Source organism: Acomys minous (genome assembly GCF_964271855.1).
Source record: "Acomys minous genome assembly, chromosome: 3".
NCBI lineage: Eukaryota > Metazoa > Chordata > Mammalia > Rodentia > Muridae > Acomys > Acomys minous.
The window spans coordinates 138,156,640-138,174,575 of NC_140485.1; the positions used below are offsets into that span (position 1 = coordinate 138,156,640).

General features: G+C 46.0%; 1 protein-coding gene and 1 long non-coding RNA gene across 3 annotated transcripts in view; one reads left to right on the forward strand and one right to left on the reverse strand.

Annotated features, from left to right (window-relative positions):
* LOC311594610 overlaps positions 1-17,936 on the forward strand; it is a 130,518-nt gene that overhangs the window by 54,365 nt on the left and 58,217 nt on the right. The window lies entirely within an intron of this gene.
* Positions 957-9,042, reverse strand: SOD2 (superoxide dismutase 2). The gene is made up of 5 exons (XM_084774663.1): positions 8,876-9,042; positions 8,559-8,764; positions 6,641-6,757; positions 3,750-3,929; positions 957-1,293 (listed from the first exon to the last, which is right to left on the reverse strand). Exons 1-5 carry the CDS (start codon positions 8,896-8,898, stop codon positions 1,148-1,150), a joined length of 672 nt encoding a protein of 223 aa, XP_084630789.1. The 5' UTR covers positions 8,899-9,042; the 3' UTR covers positions 957-1,147.

Sequence of the window (17,936 nt, forward strand, 5' to 3'; positions counted from 1 at the left end):
CTCTGAAAACTAATGTTCTGAAGATAACTTCTTACTTCACTCAGAAATCCATTTGCCTCTACTGAGAAAGGTACCACCTGGCCCAGGGTCCAGTCCTCCTGAGATGTGCACCTCATGGGGCTGAATGGCTTCCCAGAATGCCCTGTGGCCTAGTCCCCATGGCTGACATCGTCAGGCAGGCCTTAATTTGTCCATCTTGAGCACTTCATACAATACACGGTTGGTTTTTAAAGACAATAATAAATGTTTTTGCATCTCTGCCTATAGAAAAACCCAGAGGCACAATTAAGCAGTTCTCAGTCAGTAACCAAGCTATGGGGTCTGTTGATTGGTTCTCGGTACTGAGGTGGCACCCAGGGCTTTGCACAGGACAGACAAGGCCCTACCATTGAACTACATCCATAGCCTCAAGCTACAGATTTCAAATGAAAAAACCGATGTTTCCCATGGGAAAATGAGGCCATAAATAAAGAGCACTAGGTGATATCCACTAAACAGCGTCACTTACCAAAAATAGCAATTTTTAATAGAAAATGGAACTATTCAGTTCTCTATATTTTCTTGGGTTTTTTTGTTTTGTTTTGTTTTGTTTGTTTTGTTTTGTTTGTTTTTCGAGACAGGGTTTCTCTGTGTAGCCTTGACTGTCCTGAACTCGTTTTGTAGACCAGGCTGGCCTCAAACTCACAGAGATCCACCTACCTCTGCCTCCTGAGTGCTGGGATTAAAGGTGTGCGCCATCACCACCCAGCTGAATCTCTTTTTTATTGTTTCAACAACTCAGAAAGGGAAAAAGCAACTCAATTTTTTTCTAAATGCAGTAGACTAGGAGTACAGGCACTCCCACAGGCCCCCAAATGGAATATTTTTGATGGTCTTGCAATGACAGTTGTATCATTCTACCACAGTTCAATGCTTTAATGAAAATGTTCAATCAAGAGCAATTCACACAGAGTATGTACTGTTCTCAAACAGCTGCTTAATAATAAATTTAATTAAAAATAAGAAATTATCATAACATTATGTTCATCAACTATGTGGATATACATCAATAAACGTTATAATGCCGCAGTCATGGTTACTGCAGCGCTCTATCCCACTACAAACACAGCCATCAGTGGCCTGGCATACTTAACATGGCGGTAAGGCTTCACTTCTTGCAAGCTGTGTATCTCTCAGCGACATTCTCCCAGCTGATTACATTCCAAATAGCTTTCAGGTAGTCAGGCCTGACGTTTTTATACTGAAGGTAGTAAGCATGTTCCCACACGTCAATCCCCAGCAGTGGAATAAGGCCTAGCAGAAAGAGGGAGAAAATCACTCTTTACTACAGCATCATTCACTTCTTTCTTATGTAATAGAAGATTTGCATATTCCTATAAAAACTTTTTTTTTTTTTTTGGTTTTTGGGGTTTTGTTGGGGGGGGCATCGTTTTGTTTAGTTTTGTTTTAGAAACAGGTTTTCTCTGTGTAACAGCTCTGACTACCCTGGAACTCACTCTGTAGACCAGGCTGGCCTCGAACTCACAGAGATCCACTTGCCTCTGCCTGCTAAGCGCTGGGATTAAAGGCATGCACCACCACTGTCCAGCCCATTTTAAATTGTTATTTTGTAAGAAAATATAATAAGTAATATAAGACATCCCCTGGAAAGTCAGTTCAACTTCAGAATTTTAATACCTGCTCCTAAAATAGCAACAGACGCATCTAATATTGAGCCCCAGCCTTCCTCACAGTGCCAGTCAGGAGCCACAAAGGCCCTGAACGCCCATTCTAAGGGGCTGGAGGGGCGGAGGCTGAGGAGGGGAGGAGGCTGAGGAGGGGAGGAGGCTGAGGAGGGGAGGAGGCTGAGGAGGGGAGGAGGCTGAGGAGAGGAGGAGGCTGAGGAGAGGAGGAGGCTGAGGAGGGGAGGAGGCTGAGGAGAGGAGGAGGCTGAGGAGGGGAGGAGGCTGAGGAGGGGAGGAGGCTGAGGAGGGGAGGAGGCTGAGGAGGGGAGGAGGCTGAGGAGGGGAGGAGGCTGAGGAGAGGAGGAGGCTGAGGAGGGGAGGAGGCTGAGGAGAGGAGGAGGCTGAGGAGAGGAGGAGGCTGAGGAGAGGAGGAGGCTGAGGAGAGGAGGAGGCTGAGGAGAGGAGGAGGCTGAGGAGGGGAGGAGGCTGAGGAGGGGAGGAGGCTGAGGAGAGGAGGAGGCTGAGGAGAGGAGGAGGCTGAGGAGGGGAGGAGGCTGAGGAGGGGAGGAGGCTGAGGAGAGGAGGAGGCTGAGGAGGGGAGGAGGCTGAGGAGAGGAGGAGGCTGAGGAGGGGAGGAGGCTGAGGAGAGGAGGAGGCTGAGGAGGGGAGGAGGCTGAGGAGAGGAGGAGGCTAAGGACCTGTTCTATTCTCAAAGGATAATTTTCGTTTTCTGGGATAAACATCAATGGTGAGTCACTAAAAACAGTAAGAAGAGGCTGAACAGGACCAAAGAAAAACAGACGCTACCTTCAGAAATGAAATGGTATAAATGAAGAACTTAGCTCTATATTCAAGAATATATTTTTTTTAATCCTCAAGCCAGGTATGGTAGCACAGGTCTATGGTCCCAACACATGGGAGGCTGAGGCAGGAGGATATCAAATATGCCAGACCAACCTGAGGTGCAAAGCAAGACTCTGTCCCAGAACACATCTCTTAAGCCTTCCTATGAAAACACCTCAACCAGTTTACCTAGATCAGTTATGAGGAGCACAGCACACGACTAGTAAAGGAGCAATATTCTGAGTGACCTTTCATTCCAATGAGCTTTTTGTGTGTGGAAAGAAAGGAGTGTGGAAAGCACAGCCTGAGTGGGGTACCTGAGGCGCAGGCCTGACTGAGGAGCTCACTGTCAGCACGCTTACTGTGGTGCTAACAGATTCTGTGAGATCTCACCTCCCCAAAAGGACCGTCTATGTCCCTCAAACTCTGAGTATATGTGAGAAGTGAATGACATGGGCAGAGGGGGGCAGAGGAGCAGAGAGCTACTGTCATGTCACGTCAGAGTCGGAGCCATCGCTACATGCCGCGGCACTCCAATTCCCTCACTCTTCAGTGACATTTTATAAAGGACATCTAGTTCAGTTAGACCAGGGAAGAGAGCTGGCATTTCATAGACCAAAGGCCTGCAGACAGGCAGGACTGCAGGGCCTGAGCTCTGGGCTCAGGGTAACCACCACTCTCCCCAGAGGACAGCACACGCTCTGACGTCAGGCTCAGCCTGCACTTCTTGCGTCCCTCTTATTGCTGATCTAATGTCAGGTTTCTGTTGTAGTGTACATTATAGTTAAAACTGATGTTAACTTTCTACAGAATGAAGCAGAATTTATAATTAAAACATTTTTATTAAAAAGGCTACAGAAATCACACATGATTATTTTATAGACTACTATTGATCAGTTCTTTTGAGGCTTTGGGGGTTTTGTTTTTTTGTTTTTTGGTTTTGTTTTGTTTTTTGGGGGGGGTTGGTTTTTTGTTTTTTCTCAAGACAGGGTTTCTCTGTGTAGCCTTAGCTGTCCTGGACTTGCTTTGTAGACCAGGCTGGCCTCGAACTCACAGAGATCTGCCACCGTGGCCCAGCTCGATCAGTTTTTATTTTGAAGATTCTGGGTACTGTTTATTAACGTCTGACCAAATCATCACGCATTCAGGTGTGTGAACTCTGCTGGGTTTCCTTATTTCTAGCCTATTCCTTCCTAGGAAACGGTATTTCCGCAGTGAGAAGACCAGGTTTTTAATGCTCACCTGTTGTTCCCTGCAATGGGTCCTGGTTAGAGCAGGCAGCGATCTGCAAGCGCCCCTGCTCCTTGTTGAAGCCCAGCCAGCCCCAGCCTGAACCTTGGACTCCAACAGACACGGCTGTCAGCTTCTCCTTAAACTTCTCGAAAGACCCAAAGTCACGTTTGATAGCCTCCAGCAGCTCTCCTGAAGGAAAAAAGGCAAACCAGAAAACGACTTCAGAAACTACAGAAGAATGTTATGTCTGTAACACTAAAATATTCTTGTTAAAGGACCAACGGGACACCACCAGTGAGGAGACACATAAGTAACAGCAGCATTCCTCCTGCCTGGCACCAGACGCTAAGCTAAGTTTCCACGTGCATCGTTGTTTTTAATGAAGGCTGATTAATGCAGTTAGGGATTTCTTCAATCCCTGTGCTATTTTCTTCAGGAAAGAAAGAACATTTTCCGTTGGCTTTCTTTTGGGTTTTTCCCACTTAATAGTTTTGACTTCCCCTATCTTATGTCCCCATTTGGAAGATGAAAGTTACTGCTGTTGTTCACTGCTCTCCAAACCTACATCTCCCCCTGTCGTTACCATACTAGTCCTTAAATGAATGCTTCTCTCTTTTGTTATTGAGCTAATGGTGCACTTAAGAGGACCGCAGCATAACTCAGTGAACAGACCTGACTTATATTCATGAGGCCCTGGATGTGACCCCAACAAAGTAAAGGACAGAGAGAAAGAGGGGGGCAGTGAGGGGAAAAGACAATCACACACACACACGTACATGCACACATGCACATAACCTGGACTCAGACTTCTGGTCCTCCCGAATTGGCCTCACAAGTGCTGGGATTACAGGCATGTACTACCCCACCCCCAGAGTCTGTTTATTCTGTAGTAATATAGAATCAATTCTTCATTAAGCATCCCACCTAAATCAAACGGGTCCTACATCTCACTTCTCTCATTCTATTGGCTAAGCCACAATTATCTTCTACAAACACAGCTAATGCTTCAAGGAGTACAAACTATGTAACAGAAACATCAAGGAGAAGGAGGGTGACCTCGCACACCTTATATCCTGGTCACAGCCAAAGCCTCACAAGTATCAAGTCATGGCTGAAGTGCTTATTACTATTGAGTAAGACAGGCTGCAACGGTTAGGAACAACACGAATAACATTATGTTAGGACTACAGCTCAGCAGCAGGAGGCTGGCCTAGCACGGGAAAGGCAGAGGTTCAATCCCAGCACCACCACCACCACAGAGATGGGGACTTGAGGAGAACCGACAAAACCAGACACCTAGGGCACATGCAAGAGGGCGAGAGAGCTCTACTACAGGTCACACTTCCCTAATCGGAAGCTAACTGAAGTCACCTGAGCCACCATAAGCCACACAGGAAGTCAGAGAAGCATGGAAGCCATAAGGATAAGATGCTATAAATATCTAATGTCTACAGAGAAGCATAAATAGTGTACAGAGTGGCTAAAGAGCAGAGGGTGTGCTTTTGTTTAAAGACTGTTCACACCCAACTTTGCCCAAAATTTGTCTTTTTGTTGTTTTTGTTTTTAATTTTCATGGAAAATCTGTTTTCTGGGACAGATGACTTTTTACATTAGGAATAATAATAGAGGCACTACTACAAGCACTCTATATACACTTCTGAAATCAGCCCCATAATTACCCCTGAATCACACGATGAAGAAGTACAGTACAGATGGCTACGTGTCTTACCCAGAGAGCCCAGGGCTAGAGGCGGAAAGGTCATCTTCTCTTAAGTACTAGGCTTGTCCATGCTTTCCCTAACACTTATCCTAGGAGTGGGCAGTGCGTGCGATGTGTGTATGAGACTGGGTAACAAAACAAAATGGACACACTCTCTACTCATCCCTTTGAAACTTAACAACCAGTCGCATCCTGACTATAAAAAAATAAAAAAATGTTAAAAAAAAATTCACCAATGTGACAACTCAGGGAGAATCCAGGTTGTAAGAAAACTGTCAGTCCTCTGGGGGCAAAAGTCAGCGGGCACATACTTGGCAAAACAGAAGGTGCTGGGTTCAATCCCCAGAACAAAAGACAGACGGACAGATGGGGGGAGGCAGTGTCCTAGATGGCTCAAAGAGCAACAACACTTGCCCCACAAGCCTGATAAGGTGGAAAAAGAAAGCCACCTCCACACACAGATAAATACACAACAACAACAACAATTACAAAAATAAAAAAACCAACTTTGAAGCCAGGCATAGTGGCGCATGCCTTTAATCCCAGCACTTGGGAGGCAGAGGCAGGTGGATTACTGTGAGTTCGAGGCCAGCCTGGTCTACAAACTGAGTTCAGGACAGCCAAGGCTACACAGAGAAACTCTGTCTCAAATAAATAAATAAATAAATAAATAAATAAATAAATAACCCAACTTCAGGGGCTGGAGAGATGGCTCACGGGTTAAGGGAACGGGCTTCTCTTCCAGAGGACCCGGGTTCAGTTCCCAGCACCCACATGGATGGCAGCTCACAACGGCCTGTGACTCTAGTTCTAAGGGATCTGACACCCTCAAACAGATATACATGCAGGCAAAACACCAATGCACATAAAATAAAAATAACTAAATCATTTTACAAAAGCAAACTTCCAGCCAGGTGACTTCGAGGCCAGCCTAGTCCTTGTCTACATAAGGAGTTCCAGCCAGAGGAACAGAGATAGACACTGTCTCAAAACACAAAAACAAACAAAAAACAAATTGATAAATGCCTAAAAACTGTCTATATATTGAGTTCCAGGCCAGCAAGAGCTATACAGTAAAACCCTGTTTTTTAAAGAAAAAAAAAAACTCACAAAGAGGAAAAAGAACCCAGCCGTCATTCCTACTGCACACCAACTCCCAGCTGTGCCAGCGAGTACCAACCTTTGGGTTCTCCACCGCCATTGGGGCTCAGGTTTGTCCAGAAGATGCTATGATTAATATGTCCCCCACCATTGAACTTCAGTGCAGGCTGAAGAGCCACCTGAGTCGTGACATCTCCTGAAATATAAAATGCAAGCACTTTTTAACAACCTCCAGGCCCACAGGAGACTGCTACACGCAGGCATTACGGTAGAACATGGCTTCTGGTTTCATTTTTTTGTGTTCAGCAGCAGCAGTCAGTGAACAAACAAAGCCCTCACTCCACAGAAGGAGGATTAAAATTAAGATGCTTTTATAACACCCAGGGCAGTGTTTTCCAGGCATCAGATGTCACCTTGAAGGAAATGCTTTCCCAACTGGGATATTCCCCTGCTTTGTCATTACCACATCCTTCCCGGACCTGCTGTCTCCTAAATCAGAGTCTGTTCCCGTACTCAAGGGTTCTGTGATTTGCTTATTGCAAGTGAATTTTCCAGAATGTGGCAATTTCCTTCTCTTGGTTTGGCTATTTACCTCAAACACAGTCATGCTGAAATACCACACTTCTCCACTAGATGCCCCTAGTCAGCCAGATGTCACTGACTTAGCATTCACCCAATCTCCCAGACCTGAGCGTCATTAAAAGTATATTTCAGAAAAAAACTGTGGTTTTTCAAGTAATACAGCTAATCTAGAGACATGACTACCAATTATTTTTCTTGTAAACACTATTAATGGATTAAAAAGACAACATACTATTTTGTCTAGCCATTAAAACAATATTCCCAGGAGTTGTGGTTGGCTCAACAGGTAAAAAAGAAAAAAGCTCCTGCCAGGACAACCTGACTACCTGACGTGAGCTGACAATCTAAGTTCAGTTCCTAGATACCACAGTGGAAGTAAAGAAGGGACTCCCAAAAGTAATCCTCTGACCTCCACCAGCTCGGCGCGTCAGCGTGCATCCACACACACACACAGATGGGTTAATACCACAGCATTCCCACACGCATCATCTGAGGTACAAACACAGAAGTCTACATACTACAGATTTTGTTGGCTGAACTCTTTAAAATATAGGTAGATTAAATAAATAAATATATAAATAAATAAATAAATAAAAATATATATAGGTAGATAAATAAGTTTAACTATTTTTCCATTTACTGACAGACACTCAGTTTCCCACAAAGTAGCTATTTTTCCTGTGAACTTCGACCCCAAAAGTACCAAGTCTAGCCGGTGCCAGCCTGTTCAGTTGCTCATTTAAGTGCTAATTCCTGTGTGAAAGTATGAAATAGGACTTCCACAGTGCAAGACGCATCTCAGGGGCCAGGGAGTCCAAGTCCTAGGCTGAACCACCAATCTTACTCTTGTCCAAAACAATGACAATAGTCACAACGCAAGTGGCAGTCACCTGATGCCACTGAGTCCCTCTGCCGCACCTGCTGCCCGGCCACCATCGGCTCGATTGCTCTCAGCAAAGCCCCAACCACCCTGCCACTCAAGGGCACCTGGCTGACCCAGCCTGGGCACTCTCAGACCTCCTGCAAATGGCTGCCAATGCTACCTGAAAAAAAAAAAAAAACTTTCCCAAAGCCGTGTTATATAACCACCGCAGATTTTTAAATATCCATACGCAAAACGAAAGTAAATACTCATCACGCAAAAGAAGTGATGTCTGGGAGTTGTCTTTAAAGGGGAGGGTCCCCCAATACTGGCTAGCAACACGGGTGACAAAAAAAAAAAACGGACTCGCATCATTAAAGTGCATCAAGCACTTTTGCGAGGTCCTGAGTTTTCCGGGATAGTAAAGGTCGTTTACGTAAACCAACGGCGGCACTCTCCTGCATCGGAACAGACCACCCTTCTGGAAAGGGGGGGAGCGGGTGTGAAGCGGTGCACACTCGGGGCTCCTCCAGTGCAGGGGCCTCGCACCTACCCTTGGCCAGCGCCTCGTGGTACTTCTCCTCCGTGGCGTTCAGATTGTTCACGTAGGCCGCGTGGTGCTTGCTGTGGTGCAGCTGCATGATCTGCGCGTTGATGTGCGGCTCCAGCGCGCCATAGTCGTAGGGCAGGTCGGGGAGGCTGTGCTTATGCCGGGACCCCGCGACACTCGCCGCCACAGGGGCCAGCCTCCTGCCGGCGCTGAGAGCGGAGGACAGAGAGGACGCCGCGTTACGCCACCGCCCGACAGGGCGAGCCAGCCAGCCCGAGACCCACCCACGGAGGGCGCGGGACCCGGGACCCGCCGCTCACCTGCACGTCGCCCGACACAGCATTGCTGAGGTGCCCACAGCTGCCGCTCCCCTCCGAACACGGCCGTTCGCTCGCTCGCTCGCCGGCGCGCGTCTGCCCCGCGCCGTCCGCGGCGAGTCGGCAAGGACAACCGCGAGGCGGTGACCCTGCCGGCCGCTCCCATCAGCGGAGGGGAGGACGGCCACGCGAGACGCCTGGCCCGTGACGGAGCGGCGCCCAGAGAAGGCCGCGCCTCCCCCGCGGCGGATTGGTAGGGCCCGCTGGGGGCTTGCCGTGGCTCCGCCCCTCGGTGTGACCACGCCCCCAGCTTCGGCCTTGGCCCCACCCCATCTCGGTCGTCCCTGGCCAGCCTGGGTTGTAGGCTGTGGCGCCTACACTCATCTTACACGCTCGACCCTGGGAAACCCTGGAGACTGTCCCTCCGGGAAGCTACGGCGCTGCTGCTGGTTAGAGACCTGATGTAAGCAGGGCCTCTGACCCAGTTAACTTGTGCCCGCAGTGACCTTCCCTGAGGCCTCCTCCAGGCCAGAGCCAGAACCTCAGGCGGTGTTACTGACTGGAGGTGCAGCTAGCGGAGCCTCTCAGTACCGCGAAGTTCCATCTTTCCTGACTAAGCATTGCCTGGACCCTGCAACGTCTCCGAGTATTCGGTGACTTCAAAAACTAACTGCTCAACGGAACGTAAAAGGGACACTGCTTCCCTTTGTAGACTTATAGTCTAATAATCTGTGACAATAAACTATTTTCATAATTATAATTTTCCATAATATAATTTTATATATAATAATTTATGTGTATAATTTTATATATAATAATTTACATGTATATTTTTTATATAATATAATTTTTCATAATATATTTTCATAATAATTATACAAAGAATTTAAGACAGCCTTCCTCTGCCACTGATAGGATTCGGGCCTTCGCTGATTAGAACATTATTAGAGGAAGCAGAAGGCCGGTCGCTGAGTAGTTCCCAGTGGTTTTTTTGTTTTGTTTTGTTTTGTTTTGTTTTCCAGCCCCTTTGCAGTCCTTCTTGGGCTTGGGCTAAGAAACTTATTCACAGCCTAAGGGAAAAGCACATGTGCCCTGGGGAAGGAGACCCCGGTTGTATTCAGGATACCCTTTAAAATTCAAAGAGCCTGGATCCTTACAGTTCAGAACAGTTGAGGAAAGGCAGCCCTGAAGGTGATCTAACTCTGTTACCATGAGGGGCAGGCTAGTCACTTCCACAAACCTGGACTTAAAATGTCTGCACGAGTACAGTGACTCAGCTATGTCCTCTTTTGTTGTTGTTTTTTTTTTTAGGTTAGCATACAAAGTAATGGGTTCATTATGGCATTTTCATCTTTTTGTTTGTTTGTTTGTTTGTTTTTGTCTGGGTTTTTGTTTGTTTTTTGTTTTTCAAGACAGGGTTTCTCTGTAGCTTTTACTGTCCTGTACTCACTTTGTAGACCAGGCTGAAGGAAAAGAAGGAATGTCAGAGCAGGTGGCAGATCTTCCTGCCTGCCCTGCCTCCCCAAGTGCTGGCATTACAGGCATCTCCACTGTGTCACAAACCTTACCCAGGCAAGAATCTAAGTGAAAGTGACCATCATCTCCAGAGACACAGTCCCAAATGTGGAAGTCCCAAAAGAACCAAATCCCTAACATGCAAATTTTCTATAGTTACAATTCTGAAAGAGTGCAGTGCTGAAATTCTGAAGCCAAAATTCCAAAACTTGCAATTTCTGTGTGTTTTAAGCAAGAAAGGTTTCATAAAATGGGTAGAAAACCAATTCTAAGGAAATTTCTCAACAATTTGCAAATGTGCCACCTGCCCTGACATTCCTTCCAACTGACAGAATTTTGGAGTTTTTATAATGAATCAAAGATACCCTTGAGACAAGTAGGGGACACCACAGATGGAGTCAAATTCCAGGTCCTTAAGCGTCACTCATTAAAAGCGTACTCTCAACCCCACATAAAGCCACAATGTTTATCGAACAGAAACTTGGTAGTCTAATGAAGCCAAAGTGAGCAGGATTCAAGACAGCTACACCCTGGCTGGAGAGATGGCTTAGTGGTTAAGAGCACCAAGTGCTCTTCTAGAGGACCCGGGTTCAATTCCAGCACTCACACGGCAGCTCACAACTGTAACTGACACCCACAGACATACATGCAGGCAAGAAATCAATGCACATAAAAATAATTAATTTTTTAAAAAAGACAGCTACACCAATGACAAAAACAAGGAAGGACTGATACAAGAACCCAGCATAACAAGTGTCCTAAATAGGCCCTCTACTTCAGGAACTCTTAATTAACTTTAAAATCATGAATTCAGGGGGCTGAAGAGATGGCTCAGAGGTTAAAAGCACTGGCTGTTCTTCCAGAGGTCCTGAGTTCAATTCCCAACAACCACATGGTGGCTCACACCATCTATAACATGATCTAATACCCTCTGTTGGCTCTGTTTATTAACAATTAAACTTTATTAAACAACCCAACTATCATATACAAGAAGGAAAAAAGGGTTAAAGGGACAGAATAGTAAACCTTCTGGAATCCGTTCCGCAGGACGGGTCCTTAGGTGTCTCTGTCCCGCGAGCTGGTCCGGTCCCTTCCTCTCTCCGCGCGCCCTTCTCGCCTTCACCTGTTGTTTTTTCTTTTCCCCACCTTCCCAGTCACAAGCAAAGGGCGGTCTCCTTCTCCCTTCGAGGGTCAATTAGGAAAACAATAGCCACGGTGGGGTTCCCAGGTCGGCTTCCTGAATTCCAAGCCCAAAAAGGCTCCAATTAGTCTGTCACAAGGTATTCATGGCTTGCCCCAAGGGTAAAGCCTGCTAAGATTGCTTCCACTTGTGACAAAGCTTAATCTTTCCCACAACCCTCTTCTGGTGTCTAGGTGTACATGCAGGCAGAGCACTGTATACATAATAAATGAATAATTTTTGAAAAATAAATCATGAATTCTGGAGGCCACACTGCTGAACACCAAATTGTTACTTTCCTGCTAGCTTTGACACGTGGGTTTGAGACCCATCACCTAGGCAATCAAGATGCTCTACCAAAGTCTGTCCACCTAGTGGGTGACTTAAATGGAGTAAAAGGCTTGGCATCTTTGTTTTCACATTGTATCTGTCCCTTCTCTGTCTTAACTTTAGACTCAGACTCAGTCACTTGAGAAATGTTTTGTTGAAGACCATGGCACACTGTGAACTTGGCCTGCTGCCCTCTGAAGCAGTCATGTGTCTCTTCTGCCCCACCCTGTTTTTCTCAGAATCCCAAGCATCCGTTGCCCCTCCACCTTCTTGTATGGTCCAAACCAAACCATGAGGCTTGGATACTTACGCAAGATGATGATGTCAGGAAAAACTCTGCAGTTCCGGGGCTAAGCCTCAGCTGGTCACCCTCAAACCTCAAGGCCAGTGTTTGCACACAAGAAGATCTTTGGAAACGGTGCTCATGACTCACCAACAATTACCAAACTTCAGTCTCTCCTCACCCATAGCTCAGGAAAGGCTTGACGCTCTCCACTGAGAGGTCCCCTTCTCTATCATAGCTGTCTCTCATTGGCTTGGACTGAAACTGGCCATCTTAGGCTGATGTCCCCAAACGGTGGTGGGGATGGGGGGGGGGCTGTCTGTCTTCCCATTAGTAGTATTTGTAACTTGAAGAAACTTCCTTCCTCTGCTCCATGGTGCCTAGAGTACAGGCATGTGCCACCACATCGCACAGCTTGGTGTCCATCCTCCTGTTTCCACGCCCTGGGGTCCTATCATCTAGCGTTAATGGCTTGAAGACGCCAACAGTTACTAACTGGTTGCAAAAGAAATATGTCCGTCGTATCAGACACACGGTGGTGATGCCGTTTAGTCACCAGGGCTGTTTCCTCCAAATCTGTGCTCTGACATGCACGTGAAGGGGACCTCACACCCAAAAAATAAAACTGAATCCTGGCTTCCCACCCCCTTTTTGTAAGTATATGGTGTGTGTACATGTTCCTATGGGCCTACACATATGTGTATGCTGGTGCTGCGCTCATAGAGGCCGGAGATCAATGTCAGGTGTCATCCTAAAGCACTCTCTACCTTTTTTTTTTTTTTTTTTTTTTTTTTTGGTTTTTCGAGACAAGGTTTCTCTGTGTAGCCTTGGCTGTCCTGGACTCACTTTGTAGACCAGGCTGGCCTTGAACTCACAGCGATCCGCCTGCCTCTGCCTCCCGAGTGCTGGGATTAAAGGTGTGCACCACCACACCCGGCTCTCTACCTTATTTTTACAGACACAGTTTCTTAGTGAAGCTGGAACTCACCAGTTCCCTGGGTACTATCCGTCTCCCACTACCACACAGCACAGGAGGTCCAGCCAGGCACTGCCACACCCAGCTTGTGTGTGGGCACTGGAGATCTGAACTTAGATACTCATGCTTGCAGCAGACCCTTTACCCACTGAGCCATCTCCCAATCCATATATATATATGCACATGTATGTGTCTTATTATACATACATATACATATACATATATGTGTCTATATGTGTGCATGTATATATGTGTATATATGTATGTATATACGTGTATCTATATGTATTGTGTATATGTATGTGTATATGTATATATGTATGTGTGTATATGCATATATGTATATACATGTGTACACACACACACACACACACACACACACACACACACACACACATAGCTTTAATGTGGAGGCCAGGCTGGATGCCTTGAACTCCTGATCTTCCTGCCTTGGTACCCAGAGTGATGGGTTTACAGAGGTGTACCTCTGTAAACCTGTCTTGCATGTGCTCAGCCTAAGTTTAGAAACTTGTTCCAACCACCTCTATGCACCTTCCCCACTCAGGCCTAGCGTCACAACTCCTGACTTCTTGTATTTCACGCATTTAACTCATCACTGATTTTTTTTTTTTAGTCCAGGGTTTGCTACTGTCTCTTTGTTCTGAGCCATTTGTGGCTAGACTGCACTTGCCTCACAGTTTCAGTGACCACCCAGCCTCCTGTCATTGCCTTTGACTGGCCCCTCACTAACTCTTCCCACCCTCGCAAGGAACCCGAGAAACCAGGACAGGATCAAGGAAGGTTGAAAAAAAGAAGGACCATCCCATTCTTAAACCAGCAGGTCCCTCTGAGAGCTCCCCCATTAGTGACTATGCAATGTCCCTCTACTTGTTAGAGAACAAACAGCAAAGGCGCCTCACATCGATCACTACAATGAAAGATGTTGTGCTTTCACATGACCACCAGGTGGTGCTCCTTCCCACAGTACAGTACTATGCAGACCTTTCTGCATGGTTTTTGTGGGGAAAAGTATGCCAAATGACAGCAGCTCCATGTGCCTGGGCTGTGGAATAGTCCTGTCCTGGTGTCTCAATGAATAACCACATAATCAAAGCCATGTCCATCATGGCCTGAGCCATACAGGTCAGCACAGGCAAAGTGAATTGTGTAGTGGCGTGACTCATATGGACCTTTGGTGCTAGCTGATCCATCAAGGTGTCTCCAGGCATGAAATAAACAAGAAGGCCACTGCACTTCTGTTTGGTCTGTAAAAGTGGAAAATTTCTCAGACAAATAAAAGAAAGGCTATTGGATCATGGCAAAAGGGAATCTTGGCCTGTGGACCAATTTCCAGACGTGAAGGCAGTTTACGGACCCTGAGCCCCTTGAATGAAGGGACAGCCATGTTCCCCTGAGGAAGGACCTTGATAAAATACCTCACAGTTTTACTGTCAGCCTTTCTCCAGTCTTCCCCCAGAGACAGATATACTTAGAAGTTGCAGAATTCTCACATTGGTTCCCTGCCCTGTGACGTGAGAGCTATTATGGCTGGAAAGGCTAAATGGAAACCTTTCAGAGTTACCTCGGCCAAAGAAAATGGCGAATGGAAAACAGTATGGAATCCCTGAGGGAACTGCAGAAATTAGTGCTACTATCAGCAACTTGAAGGATCCATGCTCCTGCGGCGTGTACGTAAGTTAGTGAGATCTTCTGTTGGAGGGTGGCTCTTGCTTGGCCATTAGCCACAAGCTGTCAAAAGTCACCAGAGGAGTCACCAAACCCATGGCCTCTCACAATTGGTGGGTCAGGATAATCAAAAGCATTTGAGTCCTTGAGTTTGTAAAATAGCCCCACCACAGCCTTCCGATGTTCTCCAAGCCCCCAGGAGAGGCTTCAGTGACTGGAGGCACTTTGGTCATTGTTAAGTGTTGGCAATTCGAGAGCGCTATTTAAAGCAGTCACTCTTAAACTTCTGTGGCTCTAGCACCACTTCTGGTACCAAAATCTGTAATAGTCAGTGTAATGGAAGTTTTGGGTTCTATCAAAACTCAATTATGTAAGCCGGGCGTGGTGGCGCATGCCTTTAATCCCAGCACTCGGGAGGCAGAGGTGGGCAGATCGCTGTGAGTTCGAGGCCAGCCTGGTCTACAAAGTGAGTCCAGGACAGCCAAGGCTAACACAGAGAGACCCTGTCTCGAAAAAAAAAAAAAAACTCAATTATGTTATGTAAATATGTTTTTGTTTTAATCCCAAGTGTGGGATTTTAGTTCGGACTTAGTATGTCCACAGCTGATAACTGCCTCCCTGAGAGCATGATCTTTGCCAGCTGGAAAGGCCTGCCTTGTGAGACACAGAAAAGGGCATGGTAACACCCAGCCTACCTCAAAGAAGATGGTGAGCATCAAAGAACTTCCTTATGTAGTTGGCTTCAAATGCAGCAAACCAGCCACTGGACAAAGTGTCCTCATTTCTGCCACAGACAGAATTCTGCCTAAAAATGGGCAAACTTGGATGCAGGCAAAGTCAATGGCCAAACTCTGCAAAGATAGGGCAAGCAAGTCCTCAATAGTTCCTGCCTCACAAATATGTCTGCCAGATATATTGGGCTAGAAGGCTGAAGATTATGCTCCAATGTTATTGAGAGTTTTTTTTAATTATTTATTTATTATGTAAATAATGTTCTGCCTGCATGTATATCTGCAGGCCAGAAGAGGGCACTAGATTACATTATAGATGGTTGTGAGCCACCATGTGGTTGCTGGGAATTGAACTCAGGACCTCTGGAAGAGCAGCCAGTGTTCTTAACCTCTGAGCCATCTCTCCAGCCCTGAGAGTTTTGGGTAGCTGTTCAGGCAGCAAACTGTCTTTGTCATTTTTTTCATTTTGGAAGCTGCTAACTTGCACTTCCAGTTTACTCAGGTAATTAAAATTTATCCTTCTCAAGTCTCTGATGAGGTTGAAGACTAGATAGTTTAGTTTTACAATTAGGCTTAGTTGTTTAGGGGTTAAGATGTTTTTAGGTCTAGATAGATGTCTTAAGTTGATAATGATGAGATATGAGATATTGATTTTAGTTCAGAATTTTAGACTCACCAAGATAGGAAAGATGTTTTCTTCAAGGTTGCCAAATACAAATATCCAAAACACTATGAATGCAGCATTTATATAATTCCTGCTTGTTTCATGGTTCTTCTTGCTGTATGTAGTTTATTTTATTTATGTATAATAATATAAATGTATATGTTTAAAAAAAAACAGAAAGGGGCATGGTCTAGGGCTCTGAGGGAGATAAATAGGAGATCCTGGAGAGAGATAGTGTGGTATGCGGTGGTGGCATGTAGCAGTTTGGAGAGACCAGAGATGGATGGATGGTGTGGTCGCTTGGAGATAGAGGGAGAGAAATGTTTCAACACAGTGGCTCAGAGCTGTTGACAGAGATTGGTATTGCCCCCAAAGAACTCAACTGACCCTAAACAGCCAGGAAAAATAAAGGGGTCTGCACCCCATCTCCCCACTAACCTTATTTCTATGACCCAGGTTTAAGGGGTTGGTGGAAGGGAGGTAGAGGTTTCTTTTTGTTTTGTTTTGTTTTGTTTGTTTGTTTGTTGCTTTTGTCTAGGTAGAGATTTCAATATCCAAAATAAAGTAGAGTTAAAAAAATAAAAAAGACCACCAACAAGTCAGGGTTCTCTAGGGTAACAGAGGTTATAGTAGGGGTCTCTGTGTGTAGGAAGGGGGGTTACTAGAGTGACTCACGGGCTGTGGTCCAACTAACACAGCAATTGCTGCCTAGGAACAGAAGGTCCAAGACTCTAGATGCTCAGGCCATGAAGCTGGATACCTCAGCTGGACTGTGGTATATGGCCAGAATCCCAAGGAAGTGGGCTCTAATACCACTGCGATAGCATACTTGCTGGTGAGGGTAAGAGCAAACCGCCAAAGAGAACTAGCTCCTTCTCCCGCGTCCTTTAAGTAAGGCTGCCAAGATTACAGGTGAACTTTCCCACTTCAAACCATCAGGATTGCAAGTGGATCTTGGCACTTCTAATGATTTAATTAAGAAAAAAATCTTGCCGGGCATGGTGGCACACACCTCTAATCCCAGCACTCAGGAGGCAGAGGCAGGTGGATTGCTGTGAGTTCAAGGCCAGCCTGGTCTACAAAGCGAATCCAGGACAGCCAAGGCTACACAGAGAAACCCTGTCCCAAAAAACCAAGAAGAAAGAAAGAAAGAAAGAAAGAAAGAGAAAGAAAGAAAGAAAGAAAGAAAGAAAGAAAGAAAGAAACGAACAACTCCTTCAGGCTGAGGAGATGGCTCAGAGGTTAAGAGCACTGTCTGGTCTTGCAAAGGTCCTGAGTTCAATTCCCACCAACCACATGGTGGCTCACAACCATCTATAATGAGATTTGGTGTCCTCTTCTGGCATGCAGGCATACCTGCAGGCAAAACACTGTACACATAGTAAATAAATCTTAATAAATAAATAAATAAATAAATAAATAAAAAGTAAATCCCTCACAGGTGGGCCCAGCCACTTGGGTTTTAGTTAGTTAATTCCAGATGTAGCCAAGTTGACAACCAAGAGCAGCCGTCATCGACATCTTAGATGGTGGAACAGGCGTGCACTATCACGAGGAAGAACACGGCTCCCAACAGCAAGTGCCCCAGAGCCCCAAAAAGATTTTGGCAGAAACGCAGTGATAGTTAGGCAGTTAGGCCCTGGAGCCATTTCAGGAAACTTATTTACACTGACTGGATGACAGGACTGAACATTACAGC